The 19664-nt window shown below is 42.6% G+C and overlaps 1 protein-coding gene across 2 annotated transcripts in view; it reads left to right on the plus strand.

Annotated features, from left to right (window-relative positions):
- Positions 1–13288, plus strand: part of RAB7B (RAB7B, member RAS oncogene family) — a 34192-nt gene extending 20904 nt beyond the window's left edge. For both annotated transcript variants that reach the window (XM_053250473.1, XM_053250474.1), the window contains exons 4-6: positions 1716–1931; positions 6114–6239; positions 11434–13288. In XM_053250473.1, coding sequence (XP_053106448.1) covers positions 1716–1931; positions 6114–6239; positions 11434–11514 — 423 coding nt within the window. In that variant the 3' untranslated portion in view covers positions 11515–13288. The remainder of the gene's footprint in view (positions 1–1715; positions 1932–6113; positions 6240–11433) is intronic.
- Positions 13289–19664: the final 6376 nt, after the last annotated feature.

A 19664-nucleotide genomic window follows, 5' to 3' on the forward strand; every position in this document is an offset into this window, starting at 1 on the left:
GCCAATACACAGAGTTCACCTCAGCAGATGAGAGAGGGACATTGAGAAGTGTTCTCAGGGCTGCCAGAACCCCCTGCCTATCCTGCCATAAAAATCTTCTTGGGCTCCCCCAATCAATACAGAGCACAATGTTTTTAGATTGTAGCACCCTGGGATTTTTCGTTTCCAAACGGGGTCCAGCATTTCGAATTTGCTGGTTAGCTAAAGGCAGTTCCTCCTTCTGGTTCAAATTACTTTGGACTAGAGTAGTTCTGTCTCTCCTTTTATAGTCCTCTAATATCTTCCCCATTGACTCCTCTAATAACCCTAGCTTATATTCAATATTTTGCAGAGAGCCCAAAAGGGAAATAAGTGTTTCCATTGTAATAAAAGTGTGATTTGCAAATAGCTTACAAAATTCTCTTTGCTCAGAGTCTGCTGGATGTTCTGGCTCAACGGAGTCCGGCATCAGTAGCGGCTCCCCTTGACATTCTTCCAGCGAATCGTCCTTCTGTTTTTGTAAAGTTTCCAGAGGATCAAAGTTGTTTTTTATTGGAAAGGACTTTGTAACCATTTCCAGGTCCTTTGTTGTCATAAAACTGTCCATTTTCTGTTGTTTTTTTTCCTTTCTGTTGTTTATCTGCTTGGTCCGGTGAAGAACGAGGTCGTTTCTTATTCTTGTTTTTGCTTCCCATCTTGTTAGTTATACCGCAGCCACAGATAGAAGAAAAATGCAGCTTGTAACGGCCCGGGAGAGAAAAAGCAAAAATCTCAAGAATCCAGCGTTAGCACAGCAATATAATTACAGCCAACTGTCAGCTAACAGGGAGGGTTCATCAAATAATCTAAAACCCCTTAATTAAAGCCATTAAAAGTGGCGATAAAAACTTAAAATCAGAGAGTGATTCTAAAAGGCAGCTGCCTCCGCCGCCATCTTAACTCAGCCGCCATCTTAACTCATTGAAAATTACCTCATATTTCCACTGCTGTTGTGGGAGGCTCCACAGCTTGGATTCCACATTTGCATCAATGACACTTTTAATACACAAGTCTTATCATGGGCAACAGATGTGTTTGCTAATAGTCTATCTTGTGGTGTAAATCTGTTAGTCTCAGAGTGCAAATTGCAGCATCCTCCAAAAACAAACCCCTGACATGTCCCGTTAAGAGTGATCTTTTGATCAATTCCTGGGGAAGAAAGGGGAGGGAGTGGATTCTAGGAACTAAGGAGCTAGCAAGGCTATTCTGATGCACATCTAAGGGCAATAAACATACCAAAAATGAGAAAATGGCCAGATGGCCCGGAGACAGTTAGGCAGTCAAAGAAGTATTTACGATGACAGTCAGCTTTCTCAGCTCATCTGTTTCCCACAGTTCCCCGCAAAGTTTTCAGAGTCCCTGTTAAGCCTTAAAGTCCAAAGATGGTTCTGTTCACTTGTAGGTTGCAATGGGTGAAACAGTTCGGGCACCTGGAAGGGTCCCGACACACTCCTGTCTGAAGCCCTGGAGATCTGCTGCCAATTGGTGCAGAGTATAATGAGCTAGATGGGTCAGTATAAAGCAGCTTCATTTGTTCATATTCAGGGAGACTTCTTGAGAAACGGTATATACAGTTGATAATGTGGTTAAGCCCTTAGTTGGAGCTATAAGGACCATATAAGATGATAGAACCATACTTGTAGTTCTGATGTTCTGATGTTACTAATCCTAATGTACATATGCTCCTCCATCTTTAGATTTGGGACACTGGAGGACAGGAGCGATTCCGGTCTGTAGTTTCAACATTCTACAAAGGTTCTGATGGCTGCGTGCTGGCCTTTGATGTCACGGACATGGATTCCTTTGAGTCTTTGGATGACTGGAGGGAAGATTTTCTTCAGAGAGTCATCCCTGTGGAGCAAGACTTCCCTATGGTTGTGCTGGGGAATAAAATTGATCTTAGGAACCGACAGGTAAGAGAAGGTGGCATGAGAGAGAGGAAGATGTTGTTGCTGGACAGCTCTATTCCGGGGTAACACAAGGAGCACCCCTCTATGCAGTTGGAACTGTGGACTCACAGTCTCCATTTTGGATACCTCAGTTCATGGGATCATGAACTCTACCTGCCCATATTTGGCAAAGCGTGTCGCTTGACGGGAGCAAGACATGGGGCAATAGCTAAGACTGCAGGGGCCATCCCCAACCTACCTACCTACCTACCTACCTATCTATCTATCTATCTATCTATCTATCTATCTCTATCAGAAGAGAAGGCAATCATCCAACAAGCAGACTCAACTCAAAGCTACACCTCAAGACAATAAAATACTCCCTTTTTGCCAAAATGAAAAAGGGGGGTGGGTTGGGTGGGGGGTGGGGGAAGGATAGTATTGCTGGCACTGTTTGCAGCAATCCTGATAAGAGCAGCATTTTCCAACAGCTTAAGTGGCTATCAATGACCAGAGCAGAAGCAGCCCATTAAAATCTCAATTCCCATATCTTTGCACCTGGAGTGGCATCTCCGTCTCAAGATAAGCTTTGTCCAGCTATTCACATCTACATGTGCACTTCCACAAGCCACTCTTGCATTTTGTTTGACAAGTCACACCCAAGACTGACTTTTTCACGTAACTATGAACTTCATTGTTCTACCTGAGTTTCTGCCGCTTCAGGGAGGAGGCATGACTTATGAATTGCCTCCGGGCATGTTTTTGAGCATATGTACTCCTGGCCAAGCCTCATGGCCTCAGAATCCGTATGGATCTTTATCCTGCTGGTTCTGCTTTCGAGTGGTAGCCCTTTGCTCCTCGCCCTTTCTTCTCCCTGCCTTTCTACCTTTTTCCTTCATGGAGACTTGCAAGTGCATTGAGCACATCACTGGACTAAGGATAGGTAAAATGAACCTTTTGCCACTCTAAGTCTCCTCGCTCCCCTTTTCTGCTTTTTCTCCCCACTTCCAAGGACTTTCCACGGCAAACCTCAAGCCAGGCTTTGGTCTAAGCCCCTTAGCCAAGCTGATTGTTCCATAATTAGGACTTTAAGCTAAATAGCACCAGCTATATTATTGCCTCAAATATATTAGTTAAGTTATTGCCTTACCCAATTGAACTTTTGCCTTCCTGTACCCCTTTTATCCTTAATAAAACTTTTAAACTGTATTCTTGTCCTTTTCCAAAATGCAAAACTTGCTCAAATTGATACTGAAGCCAAACTGCTCCCTCCAGCCAAGCTAATTCCCCGCACGGAGCCAAAAGCATAGTTGGAGTCAGCACTCTGGGGCGGTGTGCGGGGTGTAAGAGCTCTAGGTTTATTTGAGAACTCTGCAAATCAGAACTCTGCAGATTTGAGAGGAGTATTCTTCATGCTATAGAACTACTTGCTTAGATTTTTTTTTTTTAAATTGAAAGGTTCACACAACCAATTCCTGTCAGGCTAAGGAGGGCTGGGGTGGAAGGAAGGAATGGCTCAGGCTGGTTTACATTAAAATCAAAACCCCATAACAAAGCAGTTAAAACAAAAAATAATTAAACCAGATTAAAACTCATTAAAATTAAAACTAGATATTATTAAAAGCCAGGCTAAAATGATGGTTCTTTAAGGCTCTCCTGAAGGCCTCCAAAAAGATAATCCTCTTATATCCATGGGGAGTGTGTTCTGCATCATAGGAGCAACAACTGAGAAGGCCCAATCCCAGGTTGCCACTAGATGAACTGGTGGCACCTGAAGACGGACCCCTACTTTTGATCTTAATGAGCAGAGGGATCTTGTAGAGAAAGGCACTCTCACAGGTAACTCGGACCTTAGCCATTCAGGGCTCTAAAGGTAATGACCAGCACTTTGTACTTTGCCTGGAAACATATCGGTAGCCAGTGCAATTGTTTAAGAACAAACATAATGTGGTCTCTCCAGGATACCCCAGAGACCAGTCTGGTTGCCTCATTTTGGGCTAAGTGAAGTTTCTGAACTGTGTACAAAGGCAGTCCTACATAGAGCGCATTTCAGTAGTCCAATCTGGAGATTACAAACTGGTATACCACTGTCTTCAGATTATTCGACCCAGGCCTCACCTTGGTATCTCAGGTTGAGGCCATGGCCAGGAGTGCTTTCTATCAGCTTTGGCTGATTCGACAGCTGCGCCCATTCCTCGAAGAAGATGACCTCAAAACAGTGGTTCATGAGCTGGTAACCTCCCGGCTTGACAATGCGCTCTACGTGGGGCTGCCTTTGTACGTAGTCCGGAAACTTCAGTTAGTTCAGAATGCGGCAGCCAGATTGGTCTCTGGGGCAACCCGGAGAGACCATATGATGCCTGTTTTGAAACAGTTACACAAAATACAAAGTGCAAAATACAAAGTGCTGGTTATTACCTTTAAAGCCCTGAACGGCTTGGGTCCAAGATATCTTAGAGAGCGCCTTCTTTTACATGATCCCCACCGCACGTTAAGGTCATCTGGGGAGGTCCATATCCAGTTGTCACCGGTTCGTTTGGTGGCGACTCAGAGGCGGGCCTTCTCTGCAGCTGCTCCTGGACTGTGGAATGCACTCCCGGCAGAAATTCATAATCTTGATTCCTTATGAACCTTCAAGAGAGCCCTTAAAACCCATCTGTTTGGCCTAGCCTTTCAGGGTTTTTAATCAGTTTTAATTCTTTTAATGTTAACCTGGTTTTCAGGGTTTTAATTGTTTTGTTAGTTTAATTGTTTTTTAAGATGTTTTAAACTGGTATTTATATTTGTATCTCTGTTTTAATTGTAAACCGCCCTGAGCCATTTCGGAAGGGCGGTATAAAAATCAAATAAATAAATAATAAGGAACAGGCAGAGTTGTCAAATAAATCACAACTGGAACCTATTCTTTCTGGTTTCTTTTTGGTTGTGGCATCTTGCATTTGCAGTAGCCTTCCCCTCTCCATTTGCAAGGTCCTATCCCTGATGAACTTCAGAAAGATGTTGAAGTCACTGCTGTTCTCATCCTTTAATGTAACTTGATGCTGCTGTATTTACTTTGTCATTACTTGTCCATTTAGGTTGTTGTGATTGTTTTAATTTCTGTCACTTTACTGTTTGCTATCTCAGTAATTAGTAGAAGAGGGATATAAATAAGTTTTAAAATATTGAGCTCATTCACACGACCAGCTCTACCCAGGTAGAACAGGGCTACCCCGGGTAGGGCTGGTCATGTACAGCGACGAGATCACTTCCAATCCCAGTGCTTCACCTACGGGGAGCCCTGGTTTGAAACCTGAGCTAAAAGTGTTGAACTAGAAGTTTCAGTTTGTGACTCCTGAGGATGTGGGAAAGCTGCTTGGAGCTGTATGGCCTACCACCTGTTCTTTAGATCCTTGCCCAACATGGCTGATTTCATCTTGCAGGGAGGTTGTTGGAGCTAGCCTAATTGATATCATTGATACCAGGGAGGGCAGCATGCTACCTTGTTTGAAGGAGGCAATGGTTAGGCCTTTTCTTAAGAAGCCTCTGATAATGGATTATTATAAGCCAGTCTCCAAGCTCCCATGCTTGGGTAAGATGATTGAGAGGGTGGTAGCTGACCAGCTCCAAGCAGTCTTGATTATCTAGACCCATTTCAAACTGGCTTTAGGGCAAGCTTTGGGCTTGAGATGGCCTTGGTTGACCTGACAGATGACCTTCACAAGGGAATTGACAGTGTGACTCTGCTGGTTCTTTTGGATCTCTTGGTGGTTTCGATACATGGGATACATGGTACACTTCTAGATCACCTGAGGAATCTGGGGATAGGAGAGTGGTTCCACTCCTATGACTCGGGTAGAGTTGCTCTTCAAAATGGGAGCTGCTATATGGAGTCCCTCAGGGCTCCATTTTATCACCAATGCTTTTTGATATCTATGTGAAACTGCTGGGTGAGGTCATCAGGGGATTTGGTGCTGGGTATTCCTGTTCTGGATGAGGTTATTTTTACTGCTCTTTATTGCTATCAAACTTACATCAGAAATTAGGGGCATTCTGAGCAGGGCCTCCAACGGTGATCATAGTTTTCGGGCAGATTTGTGTGGGATCTGTAAAAAGCATTTTATGACTATGGAAATATTTCTGCCTCCCAGGAAAGGGTCACTCATTTGGAAAGTTCCTATGTCACTGGATTGAGATCTAAAAATTCCTTCTATTTTTGTATTTCAGGTGTCCAAGGAGGCAGCTTCATCTTGGTGCAAAGCAAAAGATATTACTTATTTTGAAGTTAGCGCCAAGAATGATATCAATGTAGTACATGCCTTTGAGACCCTGGCAAAGCAAGCGCTATCAAGGGTACGTATCTGTGCTGCCCATAAGAAATGGTGACCAACATGTTGCGCAAAGCAACGCTGGTGTTTTGACCCACCAGGCCTGCTGCGCATGTGAAAGCCAGTCTTGGAAAAAAGAGCCTCCCCATCTCTGACAACTTTTTAAAAGACAGTTAAGACACATTGTTCACATAGGCTTTTAATTAGATTTACAGTTTTTAACATTTTTTAACATTTTAAATTATTTTAATGTTTTAACGTTTTAAATTTTGTTTTAATTTGTATTGTTTTATTCTAAACTATGCAACAATTGTTGCATTGTTTTATTGTAAACTACCCAGAGACATACATTTTGGGTGGTATATAAATAAATGGTGCTCCACAGTTACAGCACCAACGAAGAAAAGGCCCTGTGTCTGGTACCTGCCAAACAAATCCAAGTAAGAGGTAACTAGTAAGTGTGGCCTGAGATGCCAATAGTAATTCCTGGAGAGGTTTGTAACCTGGTCCCAGGCTATGCAGAGCTACAAAGCACTTTGAATTGAGTCTGGAAACAAATAGGCAACCAATGTTATCTGGTATAAAATAGGTATAATATGTGCAGCATATCTTGCTCCCATCAGCATCCTGGAAGCTGTAATTTGCACCAAAGTTTCTAAACCATTTTCAAAACAGCTCCATGTAGAACACATTATTATTATTATTATTATTATTATTATTATTATTATTATTATTAATTTATTCAATTTCTATACTGCCCTTCCAAAAATGGCTCAGGGCAGTTTACACAGAGAGATAATAAATAAATAAGATGGATTCCTGTTCCCAAAGGGCTCACAATCTAAAAAGAAACATAAGATAGACACCTGCAACAGTCACTGGAGGTACTGTGCTGGAGGTGGATAGGGCCAGTTACTTTCCCCCTGCTAAATAAAGAGAATCACCATGTTAAAAGGCTCCTCTTTGCCAAGTTAGCAGGGGTTAACATTACAGCCATTAATCTGGATGTGGCCAGCGTGGGAGTTACTGATGTTGGCTCAAACTTCTCCTGGTAAGGCCATAGCTAGCAAAACAACCAAAGCTGGTAGAAGACACTCCTGATCACAAATGTCGCCTGGACATCTAAGGATAATGCCAGGTACAGGAGTACTCTGACTACATATCCTTTCCCCCGCACCAGTGGGATTGTGGGATTCCCCTGCACCTGTGCTCATCCAGCACAGGCTGGGTATCTCCACTGGATTGGGGGAACTATCAACCAACTACACCTCTTTCATGAGAAGCAGCATAGTGTAGTGGTTAGAGTGTTGGACTAGGACCAGGAAGACCTGAGTTTGAGTCCCCATTCAACCACAAAACTCACTGGGTGACTCTGGGCCAGTCATGTATCTCTCAGCCTAACCTACCTCACAGGGTTGTTGTGAGGATAAAAAAATAACAATGTACACTGCTCTGAGCTCCTTGGAGGAAGAGCAGGATATAAATGTAAAAATGAATGAATGAATGAATGAATGAATGTCTGGATTAAGTTTCAGCTTAGTCACGCTCATCCAGACCAGAACTGGCACCAGACACGGGTTCACAATAAAAATGAGAGCCAAAGAATCAAAATGGGGAGGGTTTTGTAGTTCCTAATCCAACATCTCTCAGCAGGTGCCATTCAGAACAGGAGCAGTGACTCCTGGCAGCAAGACGCTGGCACCATTCTAGTGCCATTTAAATATGCTTAAAACCAAACCCCCACCTGAATTCTAAACACTGTGTTGCATCTTGGTGGTTAGTGATCCAGACTCTTTCCTGAACTCTTCTGTTGTCTATTTTTTAAAATGTGTATTATGTGTACACTTTAAAAATAACATGACACCTGCTTGAAGCTTTTGACAGTTTAGAATAAACATTGTACTGACTGTTAATGTGTCTCTTTTAAGGAGCAAGCTAAAGAAGGAGAGGTGGGAAACAAACTCTGATTTAGGTTTCTTATTTCAGTGATTGTGATTGAAAGTCTGTTCAGGTCTTTGCAGAGATGTACAGCATGCTTCTGACAGACAGATGCTGGATTTCGCTTAATATCTTCTCTAAATGCCTGCTTGGAGGCCGTAAGAGGCTGGATGAGCTCATTCAACAGAAGTTGAATCCAAATAAGACGGAGATACTGACTGTGGGGGGTTGGGACATGAGAGATGGTTTAGATCTGCCTGTTCTGAATGGGGTTACACTCTCCCTGAAAGGTCAGGTCGGTCAGCTTGGGAGGGTTCCTGGACCCAAAGCTCTCCCTGTAATTTCTAAGGTTGAGGCAGTGGCCAGGAGCGCTTTTTATCAGCTTCAGCTGATACAACAGCTATGTCCATTTCTGGAGGTAAATGACCTTAAAACAGTGGTACATATGCTGGTAACCTCCAGGCTTGACTACTGTAATGCACTCTACGTGGGGCTGCCCTTGTATGTAGTCCAGAATTCTGTGTGTAGTTCTGTAGAATTGGTACAGAATGCAGAAGCCAGATTGGTCTCTGGGACAACTCAAAAGGACCACATAAGACTGGCTTTGAGGGAATTGCACTGGCTGCCAATATGTTTCCAGGTGAATTACAAAGTGCTGGTTATTACCTATAAAGCCCTTAACAGCTTGGGGCCAGGCTATTTAAGAGAGCACCTCCTTTGGCATAAACCCTGCTGCCTGTTACGATCTTCTGGAGAGGTCCAGTTACAGTTGCCACCGGCTCGTTTGGTGGCAACTCAGGACCAGGCTTTCTCTGTGGCTGCACCAGGGCTTTGGAATATGCTCCCTGCTGAAATAAGAGCATCTTCTTCTCTGTTTGTTTTCAGGAAGATCCTCAAGACTCGCCTGCTCTCACAGGCTTTTAATTAGAATTAATTTTAATAATTTGTTTTAATAATTGTTTTATGCTAACTGTTTTAATTGTTTCGTGTATTTTAATCTGTGGTGATTTTAAAATTTTGTTTTAAATTTTGTACACCACCTAGAGATGTATATATCAGGCAGTATAAAAATATGATAAATAAATAAATTGCCTCCTCGTATGGAGTGTAATGCCTTCAGGGTGTCTAACAAAATATAGCACAATCAATACACGATCCACTAAAATACAGCTCATTAAAACCAAAGAACACAACATTGATACAAAAAATGGCTGGGAGCTGCCTGTCTGCTGCAATATCTTAAAGCTGTTACTCCTCAACCTCATGTGGTCCGTCCACCTCTGATAGTCTACACTTTGATCATTATGGGATACATAATCTAATTTCCCCTTCCCACAGTTTTGCCAGCAGCTTTGGTGCTGCAGCTTTGCAAACAGAAGATGGCAAACACAAGTGATATGTTTGCTTTTAAAATCAAGAAAATATTTTCCCCTTTTGTATATTTCAATTGTTAGAGAGTCAACAAGCAAATAGCACCCTCTTGTGGTAATTTTAAAAAAATCGACAGTGGAACAAAGTTTTTGTTGACTGATGTGTATTTTTAAACCTGCTGGCAAAAATATACAAGCTAACATGACTGCCGTTCAGCCCATGATTCCATGTCTTTCCCAAAATTAAGGCAGATAGAATGAAAACTATATATCATTAAAATGTGCCCATGTTTCCAAATATATTTGGAATGCTGCAGGTCACATAACAGAGACCATGATAAAGAGCTGGATAGGAATCAGCACTAATATATGATGGTAGACTTTAGTCACTTTATAAATACATATTAAATGTCATTGCAAGACAAGTGAGAATGGATTAATATGAAACTGGTTAGGAAAGTCCTAATCATAAAAACACAGAAAAGAATGCATTAAAGGTGTTTGCCTATTTTTAAAAAAGTTGGAGTCTGATCTTGAAGTGTAGTGTTGAGTAATATTCCTGTCTCCGACCACAAGGTGTTGCCATCTGCTCAGGCTGAGTTGCAGAGAACTGTGAATCAAAGGCTATTCGTTCCCAGTTTTAGTTGTCAAGTTCCTGTTTGATCCATTGTCAAAATATGTCAAAGCAGTGCCAGGTTTCTCTTTTCCTGCACCATCCTATCCAATTAACTCATGCACTATTAAGCAACTTTGCAAACTTTGCTTTTCCTTTTGCTTTGTTTTCGCTTTGAATGGGTGTCTTATTGATTGGCTAAGTGCCGTCAAGTTGGTGTCGACTCTTAGCGACCACATAGATAGATTCTCTCCAGGATGATCTGTCTTCAACTTGGCCTTTAAGGTACCTTAGTGGTGCATTCATTGCTGTTGTAATCAAGTCCATCCACCTTGCTGCTGGTTGTCCTCTTCTTCTCTTTCCTCCAACTTTCCCCAGCATTATGGACTTCTCAAGGGAGCTGGGTTTTCACATAATGTGTCCAAAGTATGCTAGTTTGAGCCTGAGTGAATTTGTCCCTTGAGTGAAAATTCTGGATTGATTTGTTCTATGATCCATTTGTTTGTTTTCCTGGCTGTTCATGGTATCCTCAAAAGTCTTCTCCAGCATCAAAGTTCACAAGCGTCAATACTTTTTCTATCTTGCTTCTCCAAAGTCCAGCTTTTGCATCCATAGAATGTCACAGGGAACACCATTGTCCGAACAATTCTAATCGTTGTAGGTATAGAGAGGTCACGGCATCTAAATATCCTTTCCAAGGATTTCATTGCAGTCCTACCAAGTGCTAGTCTGTGGTGTATCTCTTGACTACTGGATCCTTTACTGTTGATGTTCGATCCTAAAAGGCAGAAGCAATCCACCACTTCATTGTCTTCATTGTCAGTTCTGAGGCTGGTTACTGTACCCATTGTCATTAGTTTACATTTAGTCATAGTCTCATTTTTCCACTGTGCTCCTTGACTTTCATTACTAGAGCTTAAAGTGTAGCTGATGATACTGGATGTTTATTCAGGACTTTCCCCCCTCAAAGGCTTGTAGATATCCGAGAGAGACTTGAGTTGGTAATGAAAGCTGCATATGTCTAGCTTTGTGGTTCAGAAGAACGTCCCTCTGGTTGCTAGATGCAGATGACAAAGAAGATGGAGTAACTAACAACATTATGCCCTGCTTGTGAGCTTCCCAGGGTAGGGATGTGCACGAACCACGGTTTGTGCACCTCCCTTTCCCAGGGCCAAGTGGCTGAAGTCTGTTGAACTGCTCTTCCAGATGGAGTTCTGGTCTGATCTAGCAAGGTAATTTTTGTGTTCTGCTTAGGAGCTTTGGGATTTTGGCCTAAACTGTTTCTTTCTTTCTTTTAGAGCAAAGGGATATATGAAAACTACCTAACAGATTCCATAAAGCTCACCCCTGAAGACCAGCCCAGTACAAAATGCTGCTGAGATATCATTTGGAAAGACATTTCCATACACTTCTGCATGGAACGGATATAGCTGCTGAAATGCCCCTCTTGGGTTTTGCCTATTAGGGATCAAGGATTAACTGCAGCACTCTGTGCCAGCAGAGAGAGGAAAACTGCAGATAATACTAAGTGGATGGAAACCAGCCTAATGCATATGGAGTTGCACATTGTGGTTCTGGTCCTTACTACTTAATTAATATTTTCAAATGCAATTTTGAAGCTCACATTCATCCTTCAGAGAATGTCAATGAAATGACATGGTGCATTTGTCTGATCTCCATGATCTCATTTTGATGTTGTCTCCCACTTTTTGCCTTTTTTGTCAATAGACTTCAAAATTACATAGCTTAGGCTCTGGTATTTTGGCATGCGTATAGAATGTGCATGCCTGAATGATGGTGTGGCATGAACCAGGACACAACCTTCAGTGACCTCTGTTGAAAACATAATCTTAGCTGATCAAAACACATCAAAAATGCAAAACGTTAATGTCTGTGCAGAAAATATGCAGTAGCTAAAAATAATAATCACATAAGAACAGCCCTGCTGGATCAGGCCCAAGGCCTTAGTCCAGCATCCTGTTTCACACAGTAGCCCACTTGATGCCTCTGGGAAGCCACAGGCAAAAGGTGAGGGCATGCCTCTGAGGCTGGAGGTGGCCTATAGCCACCAGACTAGTAGCCATTGATAGACCTGTCCTCCATGAATTTGTCTAAGCCCCTTTTTGAGCCATCCAAGCTAGTGGCCATCACTACATCCAATGGCAGAGAATTCCATAGATTAATTATGTGCTGTGTAAAAAAGTACTGCCTTTTGTTAGTCCTAAATTTCCTGGCCTCCAGTTTCATGAGATGACCTCCTGGTGATCACAAGTCACCTTAAACTAAAGGGACAGAGTTGTTGTTTTATTTAATTGTATGTTGTTCTTGGGAAAGAGGGTTGCTTAGCTGCCAGAACAGAGTTCAAATCATTAGTCTCCAGGTCTAGTTCCAGTTTTTGCTTTCATCCCTTCTCAGACTTGGCATGTTTGCAGATTTACATTGAACACGTGAAGTTGCCTTGTATGGAGTCTGACCATTAGTCCATCCAGCAGCTCTCCAGGGTCTTGTATAGAGATCTTACCGAGCTTTGCTACCTAAGGTGTTTTAAATGGAAATGCCAGGGAGGCCTTCTTGCAAGGCATGTGCTATATCCCAGATGTGAGCCGCCCTCTCTGAAGCTGCAGTTTCCCCTATAGAATTTAGCTCCACCCTTCTTAAGCACATACAAGAGAGGGGCATTTCTGGTACATACATAGAGACCTTCAGGTAACTGGCAAGAATTCCCATAACTGTTGGGGCATGGAAAAACATGTAGCAGAGGTCAGAGGCGTATCTAGGGAAAATAGTGCCTAGGGCAAGCACTGAAATTGCGCCCCTTGTCCAAGCATCTGACACCCGTCTTTCAGATAACTTTACCATAATATCAGCTGAAAAATACAAGTCAGGCTCGTTAATCTTTTACTCTTTCAAAAACTATTTTAGCAGTGGACTTAGCCAGACCAAAAAATGCTGGAAAACTACAAATTTCAGTATGCTGGAGCTCATGAAATACCCAAATACTATGTGGAGGTGTACTTGGAAAACTAAACAGAAGTGCCTGTCTAATTCTCTACTATGCATTGTAGCATCACCATTACATAAGTTTTAAAAATAAATGGAGAATTTGATTTTTCCCAGATACTCTGAAAATAATTAAAGGATATCCAGAGTAAACTGTGTCACTGCTTGGAATATATTCTAGTCTTTCAGAAAGACAGTTAAAATGAGAGAAAGAGAGCAAAAAACTCCCAGTGGGCCTTAATATTAAGGATTTCACACTGATTCAAAGGCAAATTAACCATTAATAGCCATATTAGCAAGACATCACATTTAACTCACTTATCACAAGAACCAAAGTAAGAGCAAATGAATACAATCCTAGCTCATAAGCATCAGCTCAGTATTCACAAGCCCTGATTCTCTGTACATAGTGCCAATCTGAATATGTGTACAGTGACTTATATTATATATTATTATTTTTTTACCTGTAGTCCCCTTCGGGGGGCTTCCTAAAGGCTGGGTTTTTTGGGGGTTTTTTTTGGCAAAGATTCCTCCTCCCCCCACTGGCCTCTAGGGACTCACAGGGACCATTTGAGCATGTGCAGTGGTCATTTTTAAAAATCTTTTTTAAAAAAATGGCCACTGAAAACAAAATGGCCACCGCGCATGCTCAAATGGCCTCTGCAAGGCCTGGCAAGACCTAGGGCCTCACAGAGGCCATTTGAGCATGCACGGTGGCCATTTTGTTTTTGGCAGCCATTTTTTTTAAAAAAATAATTTTACAAAATGGCGCCCCCCTTCAAGTGGCACCCAGGGCACGTGCCCTGCCTGCCCTACCCCTAGATACACCCCTGGCAGAGGTGTGGAGGGGGAAGCAGGTTTGATTGGTGATGAAGGAAATCAGTTTGTTTTCTGGATGCTCTTAGTATGATGTCCTTCCTTTCCCATGATTGGAAAACGTTGTTTTGTGGCTTAGTGAAACTAGCCTGAACATGCATTATCATGAAGAACTGTCAAGAATGTGGCATGAGAGACTGATGCAGCAGAAAAAGGGGAATGACTCACAAGGCAAGTTTGTGGTTGGAATAAAGGAAATTGTTGCATGTGAAGGTTATATCAATTGGTGCTCAATATGTATAATGTGCAATCAAAACTGAAATTCAAGTTTGCTTCTGGATCCCACATGCTTTGAAAAACAATAATAAAGCCTGTGGGCTTCTAGTCGAGAAAGAAGTTTACATGGGAGGGGAAAGGATACAATGTCTGTCTATAAAATTATGAATATATGGACAGTATGGATTCTACCCCACCCACCCCCTGCTTTTGTAATACTAGAATTTGGTCACCACTAAATTGATTGGCAATAGGTTCAGAACAGATAAACAGAAGTATCATTTCACACAATGCATTATAATTAATAAGGAAGTTGCTACAGGGTGTAATGAAGGCCAGCCACTAGCTTAGATTTATTTATTTATTTATTAGAAACATTTAATATACTGCCCACTCCAAAGACTCCAGGTGGTGCACAAAAACATGCAAAAAGGAAACATTAAAAATTACATTCTAAATTAAAAACTAAAGTAACTAACAAAAACAAATGAAGTAAACTACAGGGCAAAAGCCTGGCGTAAAAGAAAAGTCTTCAATACAAAGTTCCAAAGAAGTGGGGCAGCAACCGAAAAGGCCCTTTCGCGGGTCCTAGAGCCCCAAACCTCTCAGAAATCAGGGACCAACAAAAGGGCCATCTGAGATGATCTAACTGGACGGGATGTAACTGACTTTAACAATAGGTTCATGGAAGAGAGATCTATCAGTGAGGATTAGCCATGCTGGGTAAATGTTCAGTTCAGTTCAATTTTATTACAGTCATTGACCAGAAATGCTGGGTAAATGAAACCTCTGTTAATCAGAGAGGGTATGTTTCTGAATACCAGACACTTAGAACAAAAATGGGGCACGGCTGCTGCCTATAGGTTCTGCTTGTAGGCTTTCTGAAAACATTTGAGTGACTACTGTTGGAAATGAGATGCTGAAACAGAACTCTTGGTCTGATCCAGCAGATCTCATATTCCTATGCATTTTGTCCTTCATTAGCAATATTTCTTACATCACACAGGAAGTGTGAGAAAGGGACAAATGTGCTGTCTAGTGTCACATGACAATAATGTCAGAACACCTTTTGTCAGAATGTGTTACTTCTGAATTCTGACCATAGGAGATAGGCAGCTAAAGAGTCATGTTTAAATCTAGCCACTGTAGAAGCAGGAAATGCAAATAATGGTGATTTTAGGGCTTTATAGATTATAACCAGTAGCTTGTATTTTGCCTGGAAACTTATTGGTAGCCAGTGTAGCTCTTTTAATATAGGAGTAATATGGTCCTTTCGAGATTACCCAGAGACCAACCTGGCTTCCGCATTCTCTACCAACTGCAGTTTCTGAACTATGTACAAAGGCAGCCTCACATGGAGTGCATTGCAGTAGTCAAGTCTGGAAGTTACCAGCATATGTACCACTGTTCTGAGGTCATTAATCTCGAATCCAGCCAAAGCTGATAGAAAGCACTCTGGCCACTGTGTCAGCCTGGTACACCACAGAGAGGTGGGAATCCAGAAGCACTCCTCTCACCTGTTTCTTCTGAGGAAGTATGAATCTGTCCAGATCAAAATCATCTTCTGACTCTGCACAATAAGTACATCCCTCTTATTTGGATCCAGTCTCAGTTTGTTATCCCTCATGCAAACCATTACTGTCTCCAGACAAGCATTTAGGGAGGTTATGCCTTCTGATGATGATGATGACATGGAGAAATAGATTTGGGTGTCATCAGCATACTAACACCCTGCACCAAATCTCCTGATGATCTCTCCCAGCAGTTGCATGTAGATGTTAAACAACATCGGAGACAATATGGAGCCCTGTAAGAGGACATACAAATGCTCACATTTTGAAGAGCAACAGTCTCCAAGAGACACCAGCTGGAATAAGTCTGAAAGGTAGGAGTGGGACCACCGCAAAGCAGTGCCTCCCACCCACAATCCTCTCAGATGCTCCAGAAGGATACTATGGTCAATAGTATCGAAAGCCACTGAGAGAGCCAAAAGGACCAACGGAGTCACAATCCCTCTGTAATTCCTAATTGGAGAGAATTCATCAGGCCAACAAAGGCACTCTCCATCCCATAGTCTGCCCAAAAGCCAGTTTGGAATAGGTCTAGATAATCAGTTTCTTCCAAGACTGCCTGGCGCTGGGATGCCACCACCCTCTCAGTTAGCTTGCCCAGCCACGGCAGGTTGGAGACAGGCTTTTAGTTGCTTAACTCCAAGGGATCCAACACAGGCTTCAGAAGAGGTCTAATGATTGCCTCCTTAAGATGAGGCATCCTGCCCTTCCTCAGAGACGCATTTATAATCTTCACCAGGCATTCTACAACAACCTTCCTGATATATATAATATAAGCCATGTTGGGCAAGGGTCAAGACAACAGGTGGCAGGCCATATTGCTCCAAGTAGCTTGTCCACCTCCTCAGGAGTCACAAACTCAAACTGATCCAGCCTAACCACATAAGAGGAATTGCTGGACACCTCCACATCAAACCTTAACCCCCCTCATTTGTAACTTTCATTCATATGGGTAACCATCATGCAATGGAAGAAGGAATCTTCACTGCTTGTGCTGGACCTCAGAAAGGCTCAGGAAGACACCTCACAGCTTTCCAAGCCTTTCCTAGACTCAGGGTTACCACTGAAGGTGATGCCTGAGGGAGGGAGGCGCCCTTTTATAGTCATCTGCAGAACTTTAATTAACACAGTGCCTTACTTGCTTCAAAAGAAAAACAACCAGAGGTTAAGCTCTTAGACCATTGCCACTGCTAGATGTGCAGGACCCAGTTCTCTAACATCCATGGCTGACTGCTGTCTCCTACTGTACCAGCTGTTAGCAGGGATGGCCCAAGATACTGCAGCACCTGAGGCAAGGGACAAAATGCTGTCTTGCTCCACACCCCTGGTGGGGGTCAGCCCCATTTCAAATCCAACCCTCACAAGTTTTGAAAGTGAATAACCAACATATATGCCTGACCAGCCCAACAAATGCCCACCTGGACAGCCCCTCCTAGACGGGCTGGTCCAATGGCAACAATGAGCAGCATCTTGCTGCCCTACTGGCTCACCCAATAATGTGTCACCTGAGGCAAATGCCTCACCTTGCTTCACCCCCAGCTGTTGGACTGAAATATTGTGCTCTTCCAGCACTGTGATCCTTGGCTCCTAAGCAATTTGGCAGCAGAGTGTTCAGTGATAGGACTGGGATGAGCAGCACTACTTTCAGCAGTGATGTCCTTGTTTTCTAACTAGCCCCATCAGTCAGGCTCAATCTAGGCCACAGTGAGTTTAAAATAGTATACACGCTAAAATAATATTGCTAAAACACATATACAGTTAAAATAACCCCACACTTATCCCCAACCACTAAATGCCTGCTTAAATCCCAACAGTTTGCATCACCTCTGGAGGGCGTCCAGGCCTGGCCTTTGATGACTGCATGGGGAAAGGAGGTTCGTCAATGACCTCATTTTCAATTGCAAATTAGAAGTCAGACACCTCCTAATTTCCAATGTCAGCTAGCAGGAGGCAGGACACTGCCATCCAGCACTTTCTTCCTGCTACGGTTGCTCAACAGAGTTGCCGCTGTGGTTACCTGGTGGGGTAATCCTCTGTTTGTTCTCACTGTAGGGTTCGAAATTATTTCAGTGCCACACTTACACGTTTAGCAAAGAGAATATATATCCCTGTTTATTATAGGGATATTTATTACAAGGCCTTCTTCCCTTGTTCTGCTTCCATCAGGCAAAGTGGAACCATGAAGAGGTTTGTGTAAGCCTTTGGCTCCTAAGCAAAGCCTTTTTAGACATGACAATAGTGTTCACATTTTCAAAAGAGTTGTGAGGATTTTCAGACAATGCCCTCTATGCATACATCTAATGCATGGAGGGGACTATGCTCATCATCACCATCTCCACTTGATTGGGAGTTCCAAATTGAGGGAAAGCCTATTTGCATAGTTGCAGACAGCCATTCAGCTATTCAGACCTTCCATCAAATGCATGGAGATTAGAAGTCAGAACTAGGGATGTGCATGAATCAAATTTTGCAATTTGATTTGAGTTCAGATCGAATCAGCCTGATTTGATTTGAGCTTGAATTTGCTGGCCTTGAATCTCGGCCAATTTGATTCAATTTGAATCAATTTGGCCGAATTTTAAGGGCTAGGGACACCAAAGTAGGTTGAGTGTCAGGTCACCGTGGGTGATGCCTACCGCCCAAACCCCATGGCAGTAGAGAAATCAGGCTTTTCTTTTCTTTTCTTTTCTTTTCTTTTAGCAGTCTTTTAGCAGTCTTTTATTTTCCCCCTGTGTTTGGCAATATTAGTGTGTATGGATTTCGATTCCTGGTTTTAAAAATCATTTCTGTCATAAGGAATAATGGGGATTTGAACTGGCCCATAATTCCCCATGGGTAGCACCTAGGGACACCAAAACAGGTTGGGTGATAGGGCCCCATGTGTGCCAACTACCACCCAACTCCCAAAGCAATCGGGCAAAGGGGTTAATTTTAAGGAATTTTTATGTATTGTGGAATCTCAGTTTGTAACGACTTCTTAATAGAGTGCAGTTCTATAGAGAAGTCATAACAAACCAAGAATCCACATTACATTAAAAAAATTCCTTTAAAATCACTAGCCAGATATGGAAGAGCAGCTCAGAGGGATGGCACTGCAGGGACAAAATGGAGGCTCAAATCTCAGAATCGATTCAGGCCAAATCTAGGGTGATACGATTCTACCTCAAATCTGGTCATTACCCTCAAGGGTGATTTGATTCAAGGTTGAACATCACTTGAATCAGCCAGATTTGAGTCAAATTGATTCAGCCATGAATTGATTCACAAATCCCTAGTCAGAATCAATTAGGAGTCAGAATCAATGAGTACATTGATGGTGGGACAGACCCAGCGGGCACAGCCCCACTCCCCACTTGAGCCCCACTCCCCACTTGGGGCACAGCCCCACTCCCCACTTTAACACACTTAAATGTGTTTAGAAGAATTGTGAAAATTGCTTGAGTGTGCTGTCTGTTGGAGCCTAAATACTTATTTAGGTTCCACACAAGTGTTGATAACTTAACAGCTTTATAATAAACAGGGATATATATTCAGCTGTCTGGCAGGATTCTAAACAAAGGATGGCAGCAGAGTTTCCCTCAGTACATGATAAAGTGGGAGATGGACCCTGGATGCTGGGTTGTACTTTAGGGCACAGTATACAATTAACTCACTGTGCCCAGATACAACACATTGAGGATCATCCAGGAGGAACTCTCTTAGGTGGCCACAACTAGCCTGTTCCAGAAAGGAAAGCACATGCTAATGACTGTTTTCTAAAGCAAAGCAATTTCCTAGAAAACATGGCCTCACATCTGACCCCAAATCCCAGTAAGGTAATGGGGTTTTTTTTGTTGTTGTTTCCATTCAAATTTAAAGAAAGCAGG

This window comes from Hemicordylus capensis, chromosome 4 (assembly GCF_027244095.1).
Source record: "Hemicordylus capensis ecotype Gifberg chromosome 4, rHemCap1.1.pri, whole genome shotgun sequence".
In the NCBI taxonomy this organism is placed as follows: domain Eukaryota; kingdom Metazoa; phylum Chordata; class Lepidosauria; order Squamata; family Cordylidae; genus Hemicordylus; species Hemicordylus capensis.